The 20,548-nt window shown below is 51.2% G+C and overlaps 2 protein-coding genes across 3 annotated transcripts in view; one reads left to right on the forward strand and one right to left on the reverse strand.

The window, feature by feature from the left end:
• The window catches only part of TSR1 (TSR1 ribosome maturation factor), a 15,781-nt gene extending 11,273 nt beyond the window's left edge, over positions 1–4,508 (reverse strand). Inside the window, exons 1-6 of the mRNA XM_062175686.1 lie at positions 4,373–4,508; positions 4,074–4,177; positions 3,294–3,513; positions 3,055–3,189; positions 2,257–2,681; positions 688–847 (exon numbers count right to left, since the gene is read on the reverse strand). Of these exons, the coding sequence (XP_062031670.1) occupies positions 688–847; positions 2,257–2,681; positions 3,055–3,189; positions 3,294–3,513; positions 4,074–4,177; positions 4,373–4,469 (1,141 nt within the window). The 5' untranslated portion in view covers positions 4,470–4,508. The remainder of the gene's footprint in view (positions 1–687; positions 848–2,256; positions 2,682–3,054; positions 3,190–3,293; positions 3,514–4,073; positions 4,178–4,372) is intronic.
• A 1,130-nt stretch (positions 4,509–5,638) lies between these two features.
• Positions 5,639–20,548, forward strand: part of SGSM2 (small G protein signaling modulator 2) — a 43,562-nt gene continuing 28,652 nt past the window's right edge. Inside the window, exons 1-2 of one of the 2 annotated variants that reach the window (XM_062175707.1) lie at positions 5,639–5,755; positions 9,842–9,917. In XM_062175707.1, coding sequence (XP_062031691.1) covers positions 5,699–5,755; positions 9,842–9,917 — 133 coding nt within the window. In that variant the 5' untranslated portion in view covers positions 5,639–5,698. The remainder of the gene's footprint in view (positions 5,756–9,841; positions 9,918–20,548) is intronic. The other variant, XM_062175709.1, reaches the window with a different exon arrangement.

A 20,548-nucleotide genomic window follows, 5' to 3' on the forward strand; every position in this document is an offset into this window, starting at 1 on the left:
GAGAGAGACAGAGAGAAAGGTTTTCCTTTGCCATTGGTTCACACTCCAATGGCCGCCACGGCTGGCGTGCTGCAGCCAGCGCACCGCACTGATCCGAAGCCAGGAGCCAGGTGCTTGTCCTGGTCTCCCATGGGTGCAGGGCCCAAGGACTTGGGCCATCCTCCACTGCACTCCCTGGCCACAGCAGAGAGCTGGCCTGGAAGAGGGGCAACTGGGACAGAATCTGGCGCCCCGACCGGGACTAGAACCCAGTATGCTGGCACCGCAAGGCAGAGGATTAGCCTAGTGAGCCGCGGCACCAGCCAGATAAGCCTTGTTATAAAGTTTATTCACTGTAAGGCAATAAGATGGAGTGGGTATTGTGGCACAGTGGGTTAAGCTGCTGCTTCAGACACCTGTATCCCATATTGCCAGTCCTAGAGATTGAACCAGCAGATGGAAAATATCTGTCACTTTGCCTTTCAAATAAATAAAAAAGTAAATTAACATTAAAAAAACAACTTTGAGGAATGGAACAAATCTGTGTCTAATGTTTGCTTAAATGCAAACACACAACATTTAGGGATGAGAGGACATGACATACCCTCAAGTACATCTGCATTCCGCTCTACCCTATGGGATCTTCACAGTGAGCAGCTAGACAAAATCCACAATTCCACATTAGGTAAGTAACCTACCAATACCAACCATTTGCTTCCCTTAGCTCCTCCTCAGTAGGCCAAGTCTGCTCCCCTTCCATTGGATCTGGGATAACCTCTGTTTGCAAAGATTCCTGTTTCTCAGGGTCTGCCTTCATTAGGACTTTAATGTCTTCTTCCATATCAGTTACAGCATCCATAGCACAAATCTGAAAACCAATCATGGTCAAACATTAACCCAAAACCCATTGACCCAAAACCCACTAAACCAGAAGATGGATGAAACAGAAAGCCAAAATCTGTCAACGTTTTCCAGATGGCTGCTTTATGGCATTTTAAGTCTGTACCTATTGCCTGGCTCGAGGCCTTTTTTTTTTTTTTTTTGACAGGCAGAGTGAATAGTGAGAGAGATAGAGAAAGGTCTTCCTTTTTGCCGTTGGTTCACCCCACAATGGCCGCTGCGGCCGGCGCATTGTGCTGATCCGAAGGCAGGAGCCAGGTGCTTCTCCTGGTCTCCCATGCAGGTGCAGGGCCCACGCACTTGGGCCATCCTCCACTGCCTTCCCGGGCCATAGCAGAGAGCTGGCCTGGAAGAGGCGCAACCGGGATAGAATCTGGCGCCCCAACCGGGACTAGAACCTGGTGTGCTGGCGCCGCTAGGCGGAGGATTAGCCTGTTAAGCCACGGCACCAGACGAGGCCTTTCTTAACCTGGTCCCACTCCCACTTGTTTATACCTCACTTGTTTGTGAGGTATCATTAAGCTGATTTCTTTAGAATTCAAAAAGAAACCCTCCGACCCATCACTGTGCCTAGTTCTGATATTGTTTCTATTTTCTAGCATATTCTTTGATCTATTCAACTCATAAATTACACGTGGCTCAAGCTGGATCTCTTCAGTAAAGCTTGTCAATTTATTTTCCCAGTTCCTAAGGCATTTCTCTAACTTAACCATAGAGTCTCGCAGTCTGTACTTCAAAGGTGTTTGTCATGTTTTTCTGACCCAATTAAATTCTCTAAGGAAAGTAACCACACCTTGAGTCTTTTATAAACGCAGAGCCAGCAGCAGGGTACCTAGAAAGTACCGGATACATGTCTGACTTAACGTATCTAGAGTTGATTGTTGCCATAGCTCCAAACTAGTAATCTCCTCATTGGCTTGAGAGTGCAGACTACCTTCTCTAAATTCAAGTTTCCATTCCATGCCAACTTACATACAAATCTGCAAGAACAAATCTTTAAGAACATCAATCTTGGGCTGGCGCTGCGGTGCCGCAGGTTAACGCCCTGGCCTGAAGCGCTGGCATCCCATATGGGCGCTGGTTCTAGTCCCTGCTGCTCCACTTCCAATCCAGCTCTCTGCTATGGCCTGGGAAAGCAATAGAAGATGGCCCAAGTCCTTAAGCCCCTGCACCTGCACGGGAGACCGGAAGAAGCTCCCGGCTCCTGGCTTCAGATCAGCGCAGCTCCAGCCATTGTGGCCAATTGGGGAGTGAACCAGCAGATGGAAGACCTCTCTCTCTCTCTCTGCCTCTTCCTCTCCTCTCTCTGTGTTAACTCTGACTTTTCTGACTTTTGAATAAATAAATAATTAAAAATAAAAAAAAAATCAATCTTACCTCCATCGCCATGCCTGGGTCCTTTTGGGGTTTAATCACTCTAGTATTTAAAGGAAAAGGGTCCGTGGGGGCGTCTATCTGTTTCATCTGGAAATCACCATGTCCAACAATATGTAGCAAGCTATTTACATTCAGAGCCTGCCCACGAACATAGCCTGAGAGTTTCAGGGTGCCCACCAAGTTATTCTCTTCACTAGCCACAAAATCAGCAGTATGGGCAAACAGGTAGGCCCGCCGATCTCGAAAAGCAAGATGCCGCTGCTTCTGGTTAGCCAACTGCCTCAACAGCATCCCTGCCTCCTGTTGAGTGTCCAACAGGAGGAGTTTGTCATCAGGAAAGCGCTTCTCCACTGCTTTACTTAGCTTCTTTCTGGCATCTATGTGTTTCTTCGGTGGAAGGCCAGAAACCCCCTGGACAGCTAGTGCTGTAAGCAAAACAGAAAGGCTTTTATGACCTACTGCTTCCCTACATGAAAAGCCCCTAGGTCACACAATCTAACAGTTCAACTGTGAGCCCATGGATTACCAGGAAAACCAACACTTGGCTATCCTAAAGAAATGTCACACTGAAACAAAACTTTTCTTCTTCCTCTGGTCAGCAAATAGCCCAGAGATTTCAAAAAACTAAAACTTTGATGATTTGTAAATAATTGGACAAGTTTAATCTGCACATGTATGTTACACCACCAGCTAAATAAAATCCATCAGTATCCCCGAATCAAATGCCAATAATGCATAGTATAACTGCACAGTAAGTGCTAATTAATTCCCTAGTAGACACTACTCCAACTCACTTACTGTAAGTGGGGAGGCCCTGAGCAAAGAGGCAGGAAAGACAGTAATCCCCAGTGCTGTCCCAGCCTTCTAGAGGATCAAGGAGGAACACGATGGTGTCCGCTACTTTGGCCATATCTAACACAGTATGCAGATCCCCTGGAGATGGAAAACAGGAAGAGATGATTGGCACCAGCACGTCCTGTTCAAAATATATGACCATTACTCACACATAAGGATAAAAAAACATTGGGTACTCTAACCTGGCCTTGCAGACGTGAAAAACCACCGGTGTTTCAACCGCGGACATAGCAGCATAAAACTTTGGGTGCTGCCCCATACATTCAAGTGGACTGATCCAGTGTCCGTATCCTGAAGCAGACGAAAGGCCTCTGACAAGGAAACCCTATTGTGCAGAGGCACCACCAAGACTTGATGAGGAGGGCCATCTTTGCTGCCTAGGTGTCTCTTCTCTGCCAGAACCTGATAACAGAAAGATCAGAGAACATCTCAATCCCTCTATTTCGCTCCAGTATTGCACTTCTAACAGTGCAGATACCCTCACCCCAGCTAGATTCCTCGTTAATGGCCACATGTATGCCAGGGAAGGTGTGGCAGGAACTTCAACCAATGCAAAAAATACTCTAGCACCAATCCAGGCCTGCACATCCGACATGTGCTTTAGGGTCATTCTCTGTCCCTGGCTGCTTCCCTGGATCACATTTTCTAGTTAAAGGCCTAGAATGGTATCATTTCTGGGGGGCACTACAGGCTAGTGGGTAATGCCAGCCATCCCATAGAGGCACAGGTTGCTGGTTGCTCCACTTCCGGCCCAAGCGCCTGGGCTTCTGCCACCCACGTTGGGAGACCCAGATGAAGCAAAGCTCCTGGCTTTGGCCTGGCCCAGCCCTGGCTACTGTGGCCCTCTGGGGAGTGAACAAGCGGATCTGTCTCACCCCGTCTCTCTAACTCTGCCTTTCAAATAAAATAAATCTTTATCAAAAAGGGGAGCGGTATCACCTCCCAGCCCCAGTGCCTCTCACCGCCTCCTTCTTCTGCTTTCGGAGCTGGCTGGCGCGATGCCTCTGGTCGACTCTGCTGAGCTCTTTCCTCGCCTTCTTACATAAGGCTTTCAGTGCTAGACGGCCTGCAGGGCAGACCAGAAGGGGTTGTTGAGCTCTGCGCCAGAAAAAAAATCAACAAGGGTTCCCTTCTCCACCCGCTTAGGAAAGGGCCTTCCGCGAGAGGGGCCCAGGCCGAAGTCAGCAGCTCAGTCCGAGCGAGGGGAAAAGCACTTAATACAGACAAAACAGTCCTTCTTATTCCCACCCTAAGTTCTCACCCTTGTTGTCTCGCTGAGCGGACCCCCGGCCACGATGCCGCCCGCCTTTATGGGCTTTATTCTGCTGCTTGAGAGGGCCCGAGCGGTGAGCCGCCATGCCGCGGTTCACGTGCGCCCGCCAGCACTACTTCCGGGCCAGCTCGAGTGCTTCCGGTGTCTCCCTCGGGGGGCGGGGCGGGGGCGGGTCCTCTTCGGGGCGGGGCGGGGCGGGGGCGGGGCTCACGCGTCCTGTCGCTGGGGTCTTTGCCACCCGCCTCTGAAGCGGCTCTCCGCAAAGCGGCTGTGGAAACTTTGCCCACGCCGCAGTCTGCGGCTGGGGGCTTCAGAGCCGCGGATGTAAGCTGTCGGTTCAGGGGGGCTGTTTTGGTCCCCTGTGTTTTCAGTTTTTGCGCCATAACGTTGCATCACGCAGGAAGATGAATGAAGAGTCCCTTGGTGCGGGAGGCCTAAGCGCATCCTCTCCCGTGTTTCCAGGCACGCTGGCGCTCTTCAGTTTGCAACAGCAGGTGTTCTTTGCCACTTTGAGCAACCTCTCCTCTCCCTCAACGGCCTTGCAGTTCTGAGGAGAATCTCGTGCAAGGCGCTGCTGTCACCCTCAGTAGCTGCCTCCGAGTCTCCGCCGTCCCCGCTGCCCCAGCCCACGCCCCCACCCCCACATAAAAACGCCAGTGGGGCCATACCCAACATGGCGACCCCGAGGGGGACGGACCCTCGGGCCCGCAGCGCTCCCACTTCCTCGCGACTGAGGACCCCGGGGCCAGGCGAAGAACGCTGGCTTCCCCGTGGGCACTCGGGCCCTACCAGCTCCCTGTTCTTGCCCTCCCGTCGGAAGAACGAGCAGGGAGGCGATCGGGGGCGTCTAGCTGGAGGGAGGCCACCCCTGGCGCGAGCTGCCTCCTTCCCCTCAGTCGCAGGGCCGCGGGCTCCCCCGGTGCCGGGCGGCGCTGGCGGCCGCGGCCGCTCACAATGCGGGTCCGCGCCCTCGAGGCGGGAGCGGGCGCGTTGCCATGACAGCGGCCCCGCGGCCCGCGCCCGGCCCCGCCGCCCCCAGGCACGCAGCCGCCTCCCGGCCGGCCCCCGCCCCCGCCCCCAGCTGTGGGAAGGGGCGGGCCCGCCGCCTGACGTCGGTGCAGGGCTCGGAAGATGGCTGCGGCGCCCGGCACCGGGCAGCGGCTGCTGCGGCGGCGGCGGCGGCGGGCGGGCAGCGCGGCGGGCGGGGGCTCTGCCTGTGGTGCGGGGCGCTGAGCCGAGGGGCGCGGAGGCGGAGAGGGCGCGCGGGGGGCTTGAGGGGCCGCTCGGCGCCGACTCCCCGCCAGTCGCCGCGCCATGGGCAGCGCGGAGGACGCAGTCAAAGAGAAACTGCTGTGGAACGTGAAAAAGGAGGTAAAGTCGGGGCGAGGACCCTCCGCGGGGGCGGCGGCGGGCAGGGACTCCGAGGGTCTCGCGCCAGGGCCCGAGGGGCTGACAGGTGGGCGCACACACCCTCCCGCGCGGGCGCCCACGGGCAGGGCCCGGGCCGGGCGGGGGCGGGGTCCCGGGCGGGGGTCAGCGCCCCTCGGCCGCAGGGGCTGAGCCGCTGCTCCGGGGCTTGTTTGCTTCTCCGCCCCGTGACGGCAGCAGTGCCGGGAGCCCGAGGCCGGGGGAGGGGTGGTAGCGATTTCTGGACAACCGCGGCTGCCCCTCCGCTGCCCGCGCCTCCTGGGGAGGGGGCGGGGCCGCCCGGCGGCGCTCGGAGCGCCTTTAGGGGGCTTGGCGCCCCTCGTCCTCCACCCCTTCCTCCCATCGCTCTGGCAACCGAGTCGTGGCTGCCGGAGGGTTCTCGGCACACCTCCCTGTTTCTCCCTCCACGCCCACCTGCTTCCCCAGCGACCCGGGTGTGTTTTCTTGAGAATGGTTTCTTAAGACTCTGTTTCTTTCTTTCTTTTTGAGGGAAGCCCCCCCCCCCACGGCAGAATGAAAAATGCTTTCCTCCACTGACCCCTTTCCTGTGACCCTGCCCAGGAGCCCATTTCGGTTTCCGTGGGGATGGGGGCGGGGGCTGCCCATAGGAATGACTCACCAGGGTTTGAGAGCTGGAAAGCTCCAACCCTGAGGAATAGATCAGAATGAATTGGACGCCCTCCCCCACCTGCCTCTGTGGCCGTCATCTGCCAGATGTGTCAGAACCCTGAGAAAGGGAACCCATCTGTTATGCCCTCTGTATCTGTCAGTGACACTGGGTGATCTTGGGACTGCACGGCCTGGTGGGGAAGCACAAATTTTGGGATAGTGTGAACTTAGAAGTTACTCAATCTCTGAGTAGTAATAAGGCTCTCATCTCTGAAATAGCAATAAGGCTCTCAACCTCCTGTATAAGGGTTTACCGTATTGGGTCCTTTACCCATTCTTAGAATTTCAGGATCCTTGCGGCGCCGGCACACCGGGTTCTAGTCCCAGTCGGGGCGCCGGATTCTGTCCCGGTTGCCCCTCTTCCAGGCCAGCTCTCTGCTATGGCCCGGGAAGGCAGTGGAGGATGGCCCAAGTGCTTGGGCCCTGCACCCCATGGGAGACCAGGAGAAGCACCTGGCTCCTGGCTTCGGATCAGCGCGGTGCGCTGGCTGCAGCACGCCAGCCGTGGCGGCCATTGGAGGGTGAACCAACTGCAAAAAAAAAAAAAAAAAAAAAAAAAGAATTTCAGGATTGGAGAAGACTCTGGATTCTGATAAAAATCCTGGGAAGCTCAAGATGGTTCTATGTAAACCATGACCTGGTTCCCGTGTCCTGACATTTGTTCCCTTTCCCCTCCACTGTCAAATATTCGTCCACATTTGAAGCTGTCAACCTCTCCAGCTTGTGTGAGAAGCTCCCTTATGGTTTTGCTGTGAAATAGCCAAGGAATGGCTTCTGAGGCCAATGATGTATCAGTGAGCATTTAAGCGCCAACTCTGGGCTCCCCAAGGGAAAGAGAGATCTCAGTGATTAGCCTCAGAAAGGATGCTGCGCACTAATGGACACTTGGAGGGAGAGTGTAAACAAACACAGAAAAGTCCCAAGACCCCAGCTGTAGACAGATGTGCTGAGATTATTGGTGTGATCCAAATGTGGGGGTCTGTCCAGAAGAATGGGAGAGATTTCTGAGAAGACATTGCTTTTCCTACGGTACTCAGAAGGTTCCCTGTACCACCTGATTCCTGAGGGAGGGGGTGACAGAGGTACAGAATATAACAGAGCTGTGCATCCTACCTGAAAGGGCCATCCTGTTCTGCACTCCCCTTTCAGCTCTTGATTTCCAAAGAAACATATCCTTTCCTCTCCTACGAGAAGGGACAGTGGACACAACTAGGCAATGATGGCCTTTCAGGAAGGACCCCTGGTGTAATCCTAGGAGCGTGGGAAGGTCCTCCTAACCACGATGTCTGTTCCACCAGCCTGCTTCAGATGCCTGCAAGTCTTTAGTTGTGATATGTTCGGTTTCAGTCACTCCCAATGGCTGGAGCCAGGCCAATCCAAAGCCAGGAGCCAGGAACTTCTTCCAAGTTACCCACATGGGTACAGGGGCCCAAGGACTTGGGCTATCCTTTGCTGCTTTCCCAGGCACATTAGCAGGGAGCTGGATTGGAAGTGGAGCAGCTGGGCCTCTAACCTGCGCCCTTATGGGATGTAGGCAAGCAGGCACCAGCCCCATCTGGGAAGCTTTTAGCAGTCTGGATTGCATGAATTGGTCTGGTCTGGCCCCCTTTTCCCTAACTTCTGATCAATGCGCAGTTTCTGGCAGGGAGGAGCCTCTGGGTCCTTCTTCCCTCTTCCTCAGGTTTTTGAGGCTATAGTATCCTCCAAACTGCCCAGTCCTGGATGAGGGACTTAGGGAGGGACAGCAGCATGGGGACACTGCGTGCCTGACCAAAGAATGGCAAACACAACTCTGCATAGAGTTTCCATTATCTGTAGTATTTTACCCTGGGTCTGAAGTAATACAACTTTCTAATCTCCGGTAGTAGTATCTGTCTCCTGGCAGGATTCCCCAGGACATCAGCAGTGTTTCGCTCAAATTTTGGGAGCAACTGGAACTTCCTGCACTGCTGATGAGAGTGTAAATTGGGACAATCATTTTGGAGAGCAATTTGGCAATATCTAGCAATGCAGAGCATATGCATCAGAAATTCCTTGCCTAGAATATAAATTTTAAAAACCTAGCAATATGTTCACCAAAAGACATGTCCAGAATTTCATAGCAGCAGTCTTCATAACAGCCCCAAACTAGAAACTACCCAGATGACAGTCAGCTGAGATGTGTGAAGAATGAACAATCTATACCTTTCCACAATGTGAACAAAACTCACAATCACACTGGTGAGCAAAAGAAACCAGACACAAAACACAGCACACTAAGAAATTCCATTTATGAACAGCATAAAACCCCATGAAAGAATCTGTGGTGTTACAGGTCAGGACAATGGGTACCCTTACATTCGAGGGTTGACTGCAAGGGAACATGGTGGTGCTTCACATGTCCTCTCTCTTCTCCAGATGTTGGTTTCCCAGGAGTGTTCAGTTTGTGAAAATCCCCCGAGCTGAGTAATTATAAGCTCTTTCCTCTATCTTTACTGTACAATAACAGTAAATACTTTAAAAAGTAGGTTTTTTAAATAGTGCTTCCTAAAAGAAAAATGTGATACTGCCCACCTTACATGGTATTTGGAAGCCATTATATCCAGATAGGAACCCAGACATCTGAGTGTTAGAACCTGGACAGAAAGAGAGCTAGGCTTATAAGCTTGTGTCCCTAGGCAGGGAGCCTACCTGTGACCTCAGAGAAGGGGGCAGAAAGGAGTGGCAAGGTTTTTAGCTGCAGCCTGTACTGAAACAATTTGTCCTAAAGGGACCTCTGTCTGCCAGGAAGTCCTCCTCCAGGTGAGCACAGATGAGCAGCCAGCATCCTCTCCCTGACTTTCTTTCTTTCTTTTTTTAAAGATTTATTTGTTTATTTATTTATTTGAAAGAGTTTACACAGAGAGAAGAGAGGCAACCTCTCTCTAGCGGTCTTCCATCAGCTGGTTCACTCTCCAATTAGCCACAACGACCGGCACTGCGCCGATACAAAGCCAGGAGCTTCTTCCAGGTCTCCCACTCAGATGCAGGGGCCCAAGAACTTGGGCCTTTTTCTGTTGCTTTCCCAGGCCATAGCAGTTGGAAGTGGAGCAGCCAGGTCTCGAAACGGTGCCCATATGGGCACTGCAAGCGGCAGCTTTACGCACTGTGCCACAGCGCCGGCCCCTCTCTGACTTTCAAGGCAGGGCTAGACCCTCTTCAGTGATTTGTTAGTTGGGTTTTGTAATCTTTTTTTTCCAGGTTTCCTCTCCAAAAGGCTTGGAACAGGCTGTGCTGGACAAATTTCACTTCTCTCCCTGTCCTACCTTTATAATCTCTGCAAGTAAACACTCAGATCAGGCCGTTTACTTGCCCATAACCGTGCTGTCCATTTGTCCACAGGTGAAGCAGATCATGGAGGAGGCTGTTACCAGGAAGTTCGTGCATGAAGATAGCAGCCACATCATCGCTCTGTGTGGTGAGTGATGGGTGAGGGGTGTTGGGAAGCGGGTTCAGAGCTGAAAACACTGCTAGGAAGCTAGAAAAAGATGAGTCCTCAAATCTGGCTGCAAGTCTGAATCAACTTGGAATCTTTTGAAATCATGGGCTCCTATCCAGACCTACTAAATCGGGATCTTCAGGGTCCAAGAATCTGTATATGTTTGTTTCCTTAGGAAAATTTTCTCAAATTTTCACATGCATCAGAGTCGCCTGAAGGGCTTGTTGAAACCGGATTCCTGGGTTCCAGCTCTGGAGTTTCTGATTCCAGATGGTTGGGTGGGCCTGAAAATCTGGATTTCTACCAGGGTCACAGATGAGGCTGGTTCTGCTGATCTGGGAACCACACTTAGAACAAATGTCCTGGGTGATTCAGATTCAGGAGCCACTGCTCAGATTTATCCTCCCTTCAACTTTGGGGAAAGGCTGGTTCTTTTTGGATGCTTCTGTCACTTTTACTTTCTGATGAACCCCACCTGTGTTTCCCAAGCATCCTGACTCTAAGCACTCAGCTGGATGTAGAAGAACATGAGCATGGACTAGAAGGGCTAGCCAAGAGAGGAACCCAGCCTTTGAAGAAAGAAGTTTGTAGTAATCCATTGCATCTTTCTCAACAGGAAGACTTGCCTTGAAAGGGCAAGTCTTTCTCTACATTTGGAATTTTCTTGGATTTCCAGGAATTTGCCCTTCCTGTAAACTCCCTCTCTGAAGTGTTATGCCATTTCTGTGTTGTTTTCCCTTGGCCTCTGAAAGAGCAGATAAGGGAGTGGATAGTTGTTGACAGCAGAGTGGTCAGACAGCCACTCTTTCCATCAGTCTGTCAACAGACTCTCACAGAGGCTTCCCAGGTGCCAGGCATTGTTCTTGCAGTGAAATGACAGTGACGATATGGGCAGAGTCTCTGCCCCAGGAAGTTACATTCTAGGGCAGGGCGGGAGGGACAAAGCAAATGTACACATAAGTATACATGTAATAACAGTTAGTGATAAAGCAGAGAGACATGGGAGGGTGCGCAAGGAGAGGTGGCTGCGCGTGGAACTGTGTGAGATTCGGCTGTGGGCTTTGAATCCTGATTCTCTGGTTGCTTCTCAAGTCATGGTGAACAAGTTGTTGTTATTGTTACTATTTGAAAGACAGAGAGAGATGTTCCACCTGCTTGTTCACTCCCCAGATGCCTGCAACAGCTGGGCTGAGCCAGGCTTAAGCCAGGAGTTGGCAAGGACCCACGTACTTGAACCAACACCTGCTGCCTGCCTCCCAGGGCATGCAGTAGCAAGAAGCTGGAATCGGAAGCAGAGCCAGGACTTGAACCCAGGCAGTACAGTTGTCCCAAGTGGCCTTTTATCCACTGTGCCAAATGCCTGCCCCATAGAAAAGTTTTAAAATTCCTTTACCCTCAGTTTGTACCTCCAAACATCAAGACAATGATTCCCACCTAAGGAATGTTTGTGAGGATGAAGATAATAAACATGGGTACTCCTCACCTTGTAAAAGCTCAGAAAATGTCTTTGTTTCCTTCTTTGTGTGTTGAGGCTGAAGATTTGCAAGAAAAGTTCCCACCATTTCTCCTCTGGATAAGTTTTCCCAGTTCTTTGAGATGATATAAAGTTTCCCAAGTTTACAAGGAACAGCATAATCTCAGCTTTTCTTGGCAGAACCTGTGATAGGGAAAAAGGTAGACCACAGCATGGTGGCACAGTAGTTTAAGCTGCCACTTGGGATGCCACTATCTCAGAGTGCCAATTCAGGCCCCAGTTACTCTGCTTCTGATCCAACTTCCTGCTAATATATTTGAGAAGGCAGCAGGTGATGGCCCAAGTTCTTGGACCCCTGCCACCCATGTGCAAAATCAAGATGGAGTTTGTGGCTCCTGGCTTCAGCCTGGTCCAACCCGTCTGTTGTGGCCATTTAAGGAGTGGACAAGTGAACGGAGAACCTCTCTGTGTTGTGCTGCCTTTCAAATAAATAAATCTTTACAAAAAAAAAAAAAAAAAAAAGGAAAGAAGTATGTCCATCTTCTAGCAGCAAGTAGCTCTGATGAGTATTATGACTTTGCTCCTTTCCACCGTGCTGTGTTCCCTTTATGTCAGCCAGTGTCTGTTGTCACCAAAGGGCTCTGCTAGTGGCCCAGTGGTGTATGGCATGGTGCTAGGCTTTGTCAAAACACACATACTGGAACAAACAGGATAGAATAGTGCAGACAGCTTGTACATGGGCGCCATGTGTGGGTAACCATAGGAATGAGGGAAAGGGGGTTGGAGGGAGAGAGGTAGGAGAAAAGCTGTGGGTGTCCCCCAGTCAGGCCATTAGGGTGAGAAAAAACTGTCAGCTCTCCTCTGATCAGTCCAGGAGCTCCTGGGGAGCAGTGGGGTTTTTCCTTTTGTCTCCTGCCTGGAAGCCTGGGGCTCTATACAGGCAGGTGTATCACAAAGGAATGATTTTTCCACTTCCAGCCAGTTTCGGTTGCTGAAATAGAACAAGGCCCAGGTCTCCAGGGTTCTAAACTCAGCCCAGGAGTAAGAGGACTCCTGTTCTGCTGTTTCTCAAGAGGTCCCCAGGTCCACCAGTGCAAATAAACACCTACAGAGCCAGTGAAAATTGGCCGTAGGGGACAGAGGTGACCTGGATAGCACTGGCCCTATGTGAAGAGGGCTAGCCACTGTTCAGCTTCTGCAAGAGTGCAAGCCTGAGCTTCCTATGGCCAGAAGTCTAAGATTTTACATGAAATTTCACACTTTATGAACACTGACAACTCGTTCACATTTGAAAAACAAAAACTGTGTGGGCCAAACAGCAGGCATGTGCAAGCCTCTGCCTATTCGCTGCCTCTGCCTTGGGCTCAGTGTGCAGTCGCTGAAGCGCGCGTGAGTAAGAAGAGTTGCCAACAATATCCAGTGAAGTCGAGCTGGGATATCTAAGATGCATGGGAAAAGGAGTCCTGTGTTTTCTCACATTAGTGTTCAGTGGTTAGATAAAGCCCAATTTGGGCTCAAAATAAGGTGGGTTTAAAGCAATGAATATCAACCTTTTTGTGATAGTCAGGTTTATGTCACTGTAACAAAATACCCCAGGCATCCTAACTCTGCCAAGGTTTATTTGGGCTCGCAGTTTTGGGGGTTCATAGTCCCAGATCAGGCAGGCCCCAGTGTCTACCCTGGTGGGGGTGCTCTTGCTGGCAGAGCTCCAAGGCAGTGCAGGCAATTATATGGCAACAAGGAGGACCCATGCTATGTCCTTTTAAAGCCACCAGGATTTAGACATGGGGGCTAAACCCTAACAACCCAGTCCATTCCTGTCACCTCCCAAAGCCATACCTCCACACACCATCACTGGATTAAGTTCCCACCCTCTTAGTGCCATTAGCATAAGACTTTAGGGACCAAACCTTTAACACATATGCCTTTGGGAGACATTCAACATCCAAACTGATACCTAGAACCTAGCACATTTTGTCCTGCCTGGAAGCCATGTCCCTGCATCACACAGTAGAAGCACAATAAGGGATTCTTAGGTGGGAAGGGGAAGAAGATTAAATAGGTATTGATTGGAAACCCCACCCCACTGGCTTTCTGGAGATTCAGATGTGCCAGTCTCCCTCATTCCCTGGGATAATGCTCAGGAGAGCATTTTCAGTCTGAAGTAGATCCACTGGGTCTTACTGTTGCCCTAGCCACATCCAGATTTCAGCTGTGCTCTGGGGAAAGTGGGCATGCAGAGGAAACACCAGAGACCAGGAGCAGAGTGAAGGCCGTGGCAGCTGGATTAACCGTGGAGTGGCCTTGTTCTCTAGAGCTGCAGGGAGTACTGAGGTCTTCGGCCCCTCGACTTCACACTGTCCCTTTGTGGAGGGAAAAGAGGACTAGGGGAGTGACAGAGGAGAGGTGGGCCTAGACGAAATGAGCTTCTCTGAGCTTCTTTAGAATGCAAACATTTGGGCCTCACTCGGCCCACTTGGCTAATCCTCTGCCTGCGGCACTAACACCGCGGGTTGTAGTCCCCGTAGGAGCACCGGATTCTGTCCCAGTTTCTCCTCTTCCAGTCTTGCTCTCTGCTGTGGCCCAGGAGGGCAGTGGAGGATGGCTCAAGTGCTTGGGCCCTGTGCCCACATGGGAAACCAGGAGGAAGCACCTGGCTCCTGGCTTTGGATTGGCGCGGTTCACCAGGCGTATTGGCCATTTGTGGGGTGAAAACGGAAGGAAGACCTTTCTCTCTGTCTGTCTGTCTGTCTCTCTCACTGTCTCACTGTCACTGTCTCACTCTGCCTGTTAAAAAGAAAAAGATTGCAGACATTTGACTCAGAAGAGAACCTTCCTGGAGAGCCCTAGAAATGGAACCCAAGAATCCCTGGCCATGGACAAGGCAAACCCAGGATAGTTGTGGACAGAACTAACTGCCCAGCTAATACACACTTATTAGCTTGGCTAGGGGCAGGAGTCCCAGCACTGCTGAAAAAGGTGCGTTTGTTGAGTGTTTGCTGAAACCTGCCAGTCCAGAAGTTACTCAGGCCCTGGGAGTAGAAACCTTCCTTGGGTGGAAGATTTGCTAGCAAACCTGGCTGGTAGGAATCCTATTACAGAACACAGCTGCAGTGCAGCAGCTGCCCCCAAACCTGAGGCCAGCTCAGCACCTGTGTGACTGTCTCCCACACGCTGGTGAAGAGTGAGGCTTAGAGAATGGGCAGGGCTCAAAACTACCACCGTTGGGAGAGGGATCTCTGATATTCCCTTTAGTCTGAAAAGTGTCAAATTTGCATCCTGCTCCATACTATAGCCTTTGCATTCTCTTATTTTAATATGAAGGCCTACTGTTGGATCAAATTAATGCTTCCTGTTTTCCCTGTTGTTTCCTGAACCACCACTGGTAGGCTGATATCTCCTGCCATCATCCTCTCCCCTAGAAGGGAGTTAAACAACGAAGTGTCCCATGTTTTGCCTTTGGACTTTGTATTTGAAATAGCAATCCATTTGCTTAAAGAAGGCACAGTTGTTCTCTTGACATCAGGGGGTCTGAGATCATTTAATACCTACCCATGAGCCTTGGAGAAAGCCATCATTTCTCTGGGCCTGCCCTCTCCTCTGACTCCGTTTTGGGAGTGTCTGTCTGCACAGTTTTTCTATTTACTCTCTTCTGATTGGGCTCTGAGGCTGGATTTTTAGCTTTGGTGGGTAGAACAGGTTTCCCAGGCCCACAGAGAGGCTTGTAGCCTGGCAGAGTAGGTTCTCAGGCTGAGTAATGTTACTACTACTACCGCCACCCTCAGTGTCCACCCACCCCCACCAGAAGCACAGGGGCAAGACCCAGGCCAGGCGGGCCAGGCCGTGCCTCAGTCGGCAGGCTCCCTGCACTCCTGTGTGCAGGTAGGTCAACCTGCGGGTTGCTCAGGCTGAGGATGAGCTGTAATGGGAGACAGGGGAGGAGTCTGTGGAGCTGGGAATAACATCAGGCTTTATTAACAAGCTCCCTGTTGCTAAGCAGTTTTCATTAGCTAGGAAGGTCTGCCCTGCAGTGAGCTCCTTCAGGGAATGGCAAGGGGATGCTAATGAGCTGGGAGCCAAGCAGGTGCTGGGAAGGCTTGCATCCCACCTGGGATTTTGCAGCCAGAGATATTTCAGCACATTCTGTGATTCAGACTCCAGGCAGTTTTCAGCCTGGCTCTTTTCAGAAAAAGGGATTCCTTCTTCCCACCTGCGTGCAGAGTGAACAGCTCATTCTCAGGCTACCTGACTTCTTCCTTTCATTCAGAAATGATCAAGTAGGAAGGACCTCTAGAAGAACTGATTTCCTTTACCCTCTCTTGGGGCATGGCTGAGGGCATATGGTGGCACTCTGTGGCAGGGACTTGGGAGTCAAACAACCCAGGCTCATAATAAGTATGTGACCATAGTCAGTTATTCATCTCTGATTCTGTTCCCAGAAGTCAATGTGAAGACTAGGGGAGCAACACAGGTAAAGCCCACAGCATGGAGTAGGCTGTGCAGTAGGTGTTCAGTAAGGTTCTATTTTGTTTATTTTTAAAATTTATATTTGGGGGCCGGTGCTGTGATGTAATGTGTTAGCCAGCATCTCATGTGGACGCCAGTTCAAGTCCTGGCTATCCCACTTCTGATCCAACTCTCTGCTGGTGTGCCTAGGAAAGCAGAGGAAGATAGCCCAGGTGCTTGGGCCCCTGCACCCACGTGGGAGACCAAGAAAAAAGCACCTGGTTCCTGGCTTTGGACCAGCCCAGCTCCAGCTGTTGCAGCCATCTGGGGAGTGAACCAGCAGCCAGAGGATCTCTCTCTGTCTCTCCTTCTCACTCTCTCTCTGTAACTCTGCCTTTAAAATAAATAAATAATTTTTTAAAAAAAATTTATTTATTTACTCAAAAGAGTTACACAGCGAGAGAAGGAGAGGCAGAGAGAGAGCGAGAGATAGTTCTGCCATCCACTGGTTCACTCCCCAGTTGCCGCAACAGCTGGAGCTACGCCAATCCAAAGCCAGGAGCCAGGAGCTTCTTCTGGGTCTCCCACATGGGTGCAGGGCTCAAGGACTTGGACCATCTTCTACTGCTTTCCCAGGCCACAGCAGATTGGAAGTGGAGCAGCCGAGACTCAAACCAGCACCCATATGGGATGATGGCACTGAAGGCAACGGCTTTACCCACTACGCCACAGCGCCAGCCCCCAGATACATAAATATTTAAAAGAATTATTTTGGAGGCTGGCATTATAGCATAGCAGGCCAAGCTGCTGCCTATGATGCCAGAATCCCATATGGTTCGAGTTCCAGCTGCTCTATTTCCTATCCAGCTTCCTGCTAATGACCTGGGAAAAGCAGCAGAGGATGGTCCAAGTATTTGGGCCCCTGCCACCCACATGGGAGACCCGAATGAAGCTCTTGGCTCTTGGCTTCAGCTTGGCCCAGTTCTGACAGTTGCAGCCACCTGGAGAGTGAACCAATGGGTGGAAGATCTCTCTCTCTCTCTCTCTCTCTCTCTCTCTCTCTTTCCCTGTCTCCCTCTCTATAACTCTGACTTTCAAATAAGTAATAAATCTTTAAAATTTCTTTTTATTTTCATTTATTTGAAAGGCAGAGCAACAGAGACAGATCTTCCATCCATTGATTCCCTCTCCAAATGGCTGCAACAGCCAGGTCTGGGCCAGGCCAAAGCCAGGAGCTTCATTCAAGCCTCCACGTGGGCAGAGGGACCTCAGTACTTAGACCATCTTTCTCAGGCATCTGAGCTGGATTCAAAGTGGAGCAGCTGGGACAGAAGGCATCCCAGGTGGCAGATTTGTCCATTATGCCACAGAGCCAGCCCCCAACTTGATTGTTTCAATTGAAGGTTCTTTACTCCTGTCCCCTTTACTTTTATATTTGTTTATAATTTTCTGTAATGACATTATTTAGAAAAGAAAAAAGGGAAGAGGAAGAGATAGCGTTAACAAATATAGACAGCTTCCTGGGAAATTTTACATAAAGGTTAAAGTTAAATGGGCCATACTAATATGGCCACACTAATAATACCATACTAATATGGCCACACTAATAATACCATACTAATATGGCCAAGGAAGGTGGTGGTGGCACTTTTATTTATTTTTATTTTATTTATTTATTTATTTATTGACAGGCAGAGTGGACAGTGAGAGAGAGAGACAGAGAGAAAGGTCTTCCTTTTGCCGTTGGTTCACACTCCAATGGCCGCCGCGGCCGGCGCACCGCGCTAATCCGATGGCAGGAGCCAGGTGCTTCTCCTGGTCTCCCATGGGGTGCAGGGCCCAAGCACTTGGGCCATCCTCCACTGCACTCCCTGGCCACAGCCAGCAGAGAACTGGCCTGGAAGAGGGGCAACCGGGACAGAATCCGGTGCCCCGACCGGGACTAGAACCCTGTGTGCCAGCGCTGCAGGCAGAGGATTAGCCTAGTGAGCCGCGGCGCCGTATTTTATTTTATTTTATTTGTGACAGGCAGAGTGGACAATGAGAGAGAGAGAGACAGAGAGAAAGGTCTTCCTTTTTGCCGTTGGTTCACCCTCCAATGGCCGCTGCGGCCGGCGCATCTTGCTGATCCGAAGCCAGGAGCCAGGTGCTTCTCCTGGTCTCCCATGGGGTGCAGGGCCCAAGCACTTGGGCCATCCTCCACTGCGTTCCCAGGCCATAGCAGAGAGCTGGCCTGGAAGAGGGGCAACCGGGACAGAATCAGGCGCCCCGACCGGGACTAGAACCCTGTGTGCCAGCGCTGCAGGCAGAGGATTAGCCTATTGAGCCGCGGCGCCGGCCTATTTATTTATTTTTTTAAGATTTATTTATTTGAAAGCCAGAGTTACACACAGAAAGAGAGGCAGAGAGAATGGTGCTTTTTTAAGTTGAAAAAATTATGGAATGTTTATATTCAAATGGAAACTGTCTACCAAGGGAAACTTGAATAGGGAAAGAGAAGGCACATTTGGTGGAGCAATGTCCTTGGAAAGGTGAAAGGGACCAGCCTCCAGTGTGCACATGTAGAGGGTGGCCTGAGAGACAGGCACAGCCAGACCACCCATAGGTGCAGGAGAAGGGGGCAGGCCACGGGCACGAGGTGCCCAGAGGAAAGGCCCCAGCGTTCACTCACACCTTCAGAGTGCTGGGCGGGGATCAAGGCACCTTTTGCACCTTTGTGTACATGTGCGGTTGCTTTTCTCAGCTTGGTCACCCAGTACCCATTGAGACCCAGTGAAGCACAGAGAAATTTAGTGATTTGCCCAAAGTCAAACAGCTAGTAAGGAGAGGAGCCATTGCCTGAACCACCCACATGTGTCTTGCTGGAAGCTCTGTGCTGCCCAGGAATTGGTGCGCTGTGAGGCCTACCCAGGATGGGGACTAGAGGACTCCTCCATTAAGGAGGGTCAACTGTCAAGTAGACACAGCCCTGGTCATTGCACAGTGGACCCAAGGTGTCCAGACACTCTGAGGGACAGTGGGTCCAAAGTGGATGAGTGTGCTCACACCTCTGTCCGCTGCACGAGAGGCTGGCCCTGTCCTGGTTCCCTGGGAAGCCACCTTGAGTGCTGTGCATGCAGATTCTGCCCCACAATTCTTGGGAGGGGGAGAAGGGGAGGGCAAGGACAATGTGTGCTTTGAATCTCATGTCCCTCACCTTGGTTCCAGAAAATCAGGGCAGTTCTTTCTCCTTCCAATCGAAGTCTGGACGAAAGTGCTCTTTTTTTTAATTTAGGGAGTTGAGCAAGACCAGATGCCCCCCCAAAGTTGCAGCAAACAGCCAGTATCACCAGTGCAAACTGGGAAAACTGGTAACCCTGGTTACCATTGAAATGCTCATTCTGAGCGGAGGCAGCTATTCAGGTCCCTGGGTGGAAATAGCCAGTCAGAGAGTCCGGAGGAGAGGGGCAGATGGTGCCTGGCAATGCTTTTCTGCTCCTCCCACCTCATCTGCTGCAGATGAAACCTTGGCTTCTCCAGTGGGATTGGGATACAGCTGCTCACCTCCCCTCGAGCACCTATTTGTGAAGAGGTCACCCAGCTCTTTATCTGTTTCTCCCTTGCTTGGCAAGCATGGCTCCTCTATCTAGGGGCCCAGACTAGTGACTCTGGCATTTGGCTTCTGAAAATTCTGCTCTGAGTAGTCCCCAAAGCCTCAGGACCAAAATGGACTACCTGTGGCTGCCTGCTCTACCTCCACTTCCTCACTTGGTTCTCTTGCACAGATGGCAGCTGGCAGTACAGGATGAAACACGGCCAGAGGTGCGAGGGCAGCAACTACACTTGCCACAGCCACCCTCTGGTCGTGTGCACCTCTCCTGGCTGAGCACCTGGGCCTAGCATCTTGTCATATGATGCTAACTAGGGATGCTATACCTCTGAGCCTCAACAACACAGGGCTGGTCCTCTGAAGACCATCCTGCAGGCCCCACTGTTACCAGGCCAGACAGGGGCTGGCCTTACTTGGGCCCCTTAGTTGCTGAGCACGGCAGTCCACTGTGAAAGTTAAACGGGCAGGGAGACTCCTCCACCCAGCCTAGTTCCTGAGGACCCCTTCCCAGCCTCTGCTGCGTTTCCTGGCAGCCATGGCTTTAGTTCGTTTTTATGAGCTCCTGAGACACCTAGGCTTGTCCCAGCCCTCTAAGTTGTTGCCCTGATCCCTGTCCACTTCAGCTCATCTGCTGCTGTCCTAAGCAGAGCCCAGATAGCCTTCTAAGGGTGGGGAGCCAAGCCATCCAGGAGATTTATTTGCTGAGGAAGCTGCTAAAAGAGTAGATCCCAACCTTTCTGGATTGTGTGAGTTTTGATTCACTCCTGGGTTGGAGATGATCTCATTATGAAAACTGGTGGTATCCAAGCTTAATGGTCACCTATGCAATTATTTTTTTCCTGATACAAAAATCAAAACTATATAAAAAGTATGCGAGGAAAAGTCTTGTTCCCTCTCCTGTCCCCATTTCCCTACTTTTACTTACCAGTTGCTACACAGGTAACCATTTTTGTTTCTTGTGCATCCTTGTACAGTTTATTATTATTATTATTTATTTGAGAGAGACAGACAGAGAAAGCTCCTATCTGTTGGTTCACTCCCCAGATGTGCACAGTGGCTAGATTGGGTCAGAGCCAGGAACTGGGAACTCGATCCAGGTCT

This window comes from Lepus europaeus, chromosome 18 (genome assembly GCF_033115175.1).
Source record: "Lepus europaeus isolate LE1 chromosome 18, mLepTim1.pri, whole genome shotgun sequence".
NCBI classification, from domain to species: Eukaryota; Metazoa; Chordata; class Mammalia; order Lagomorpha; family Leporidae; genus Lepus; species Lepus europaeus.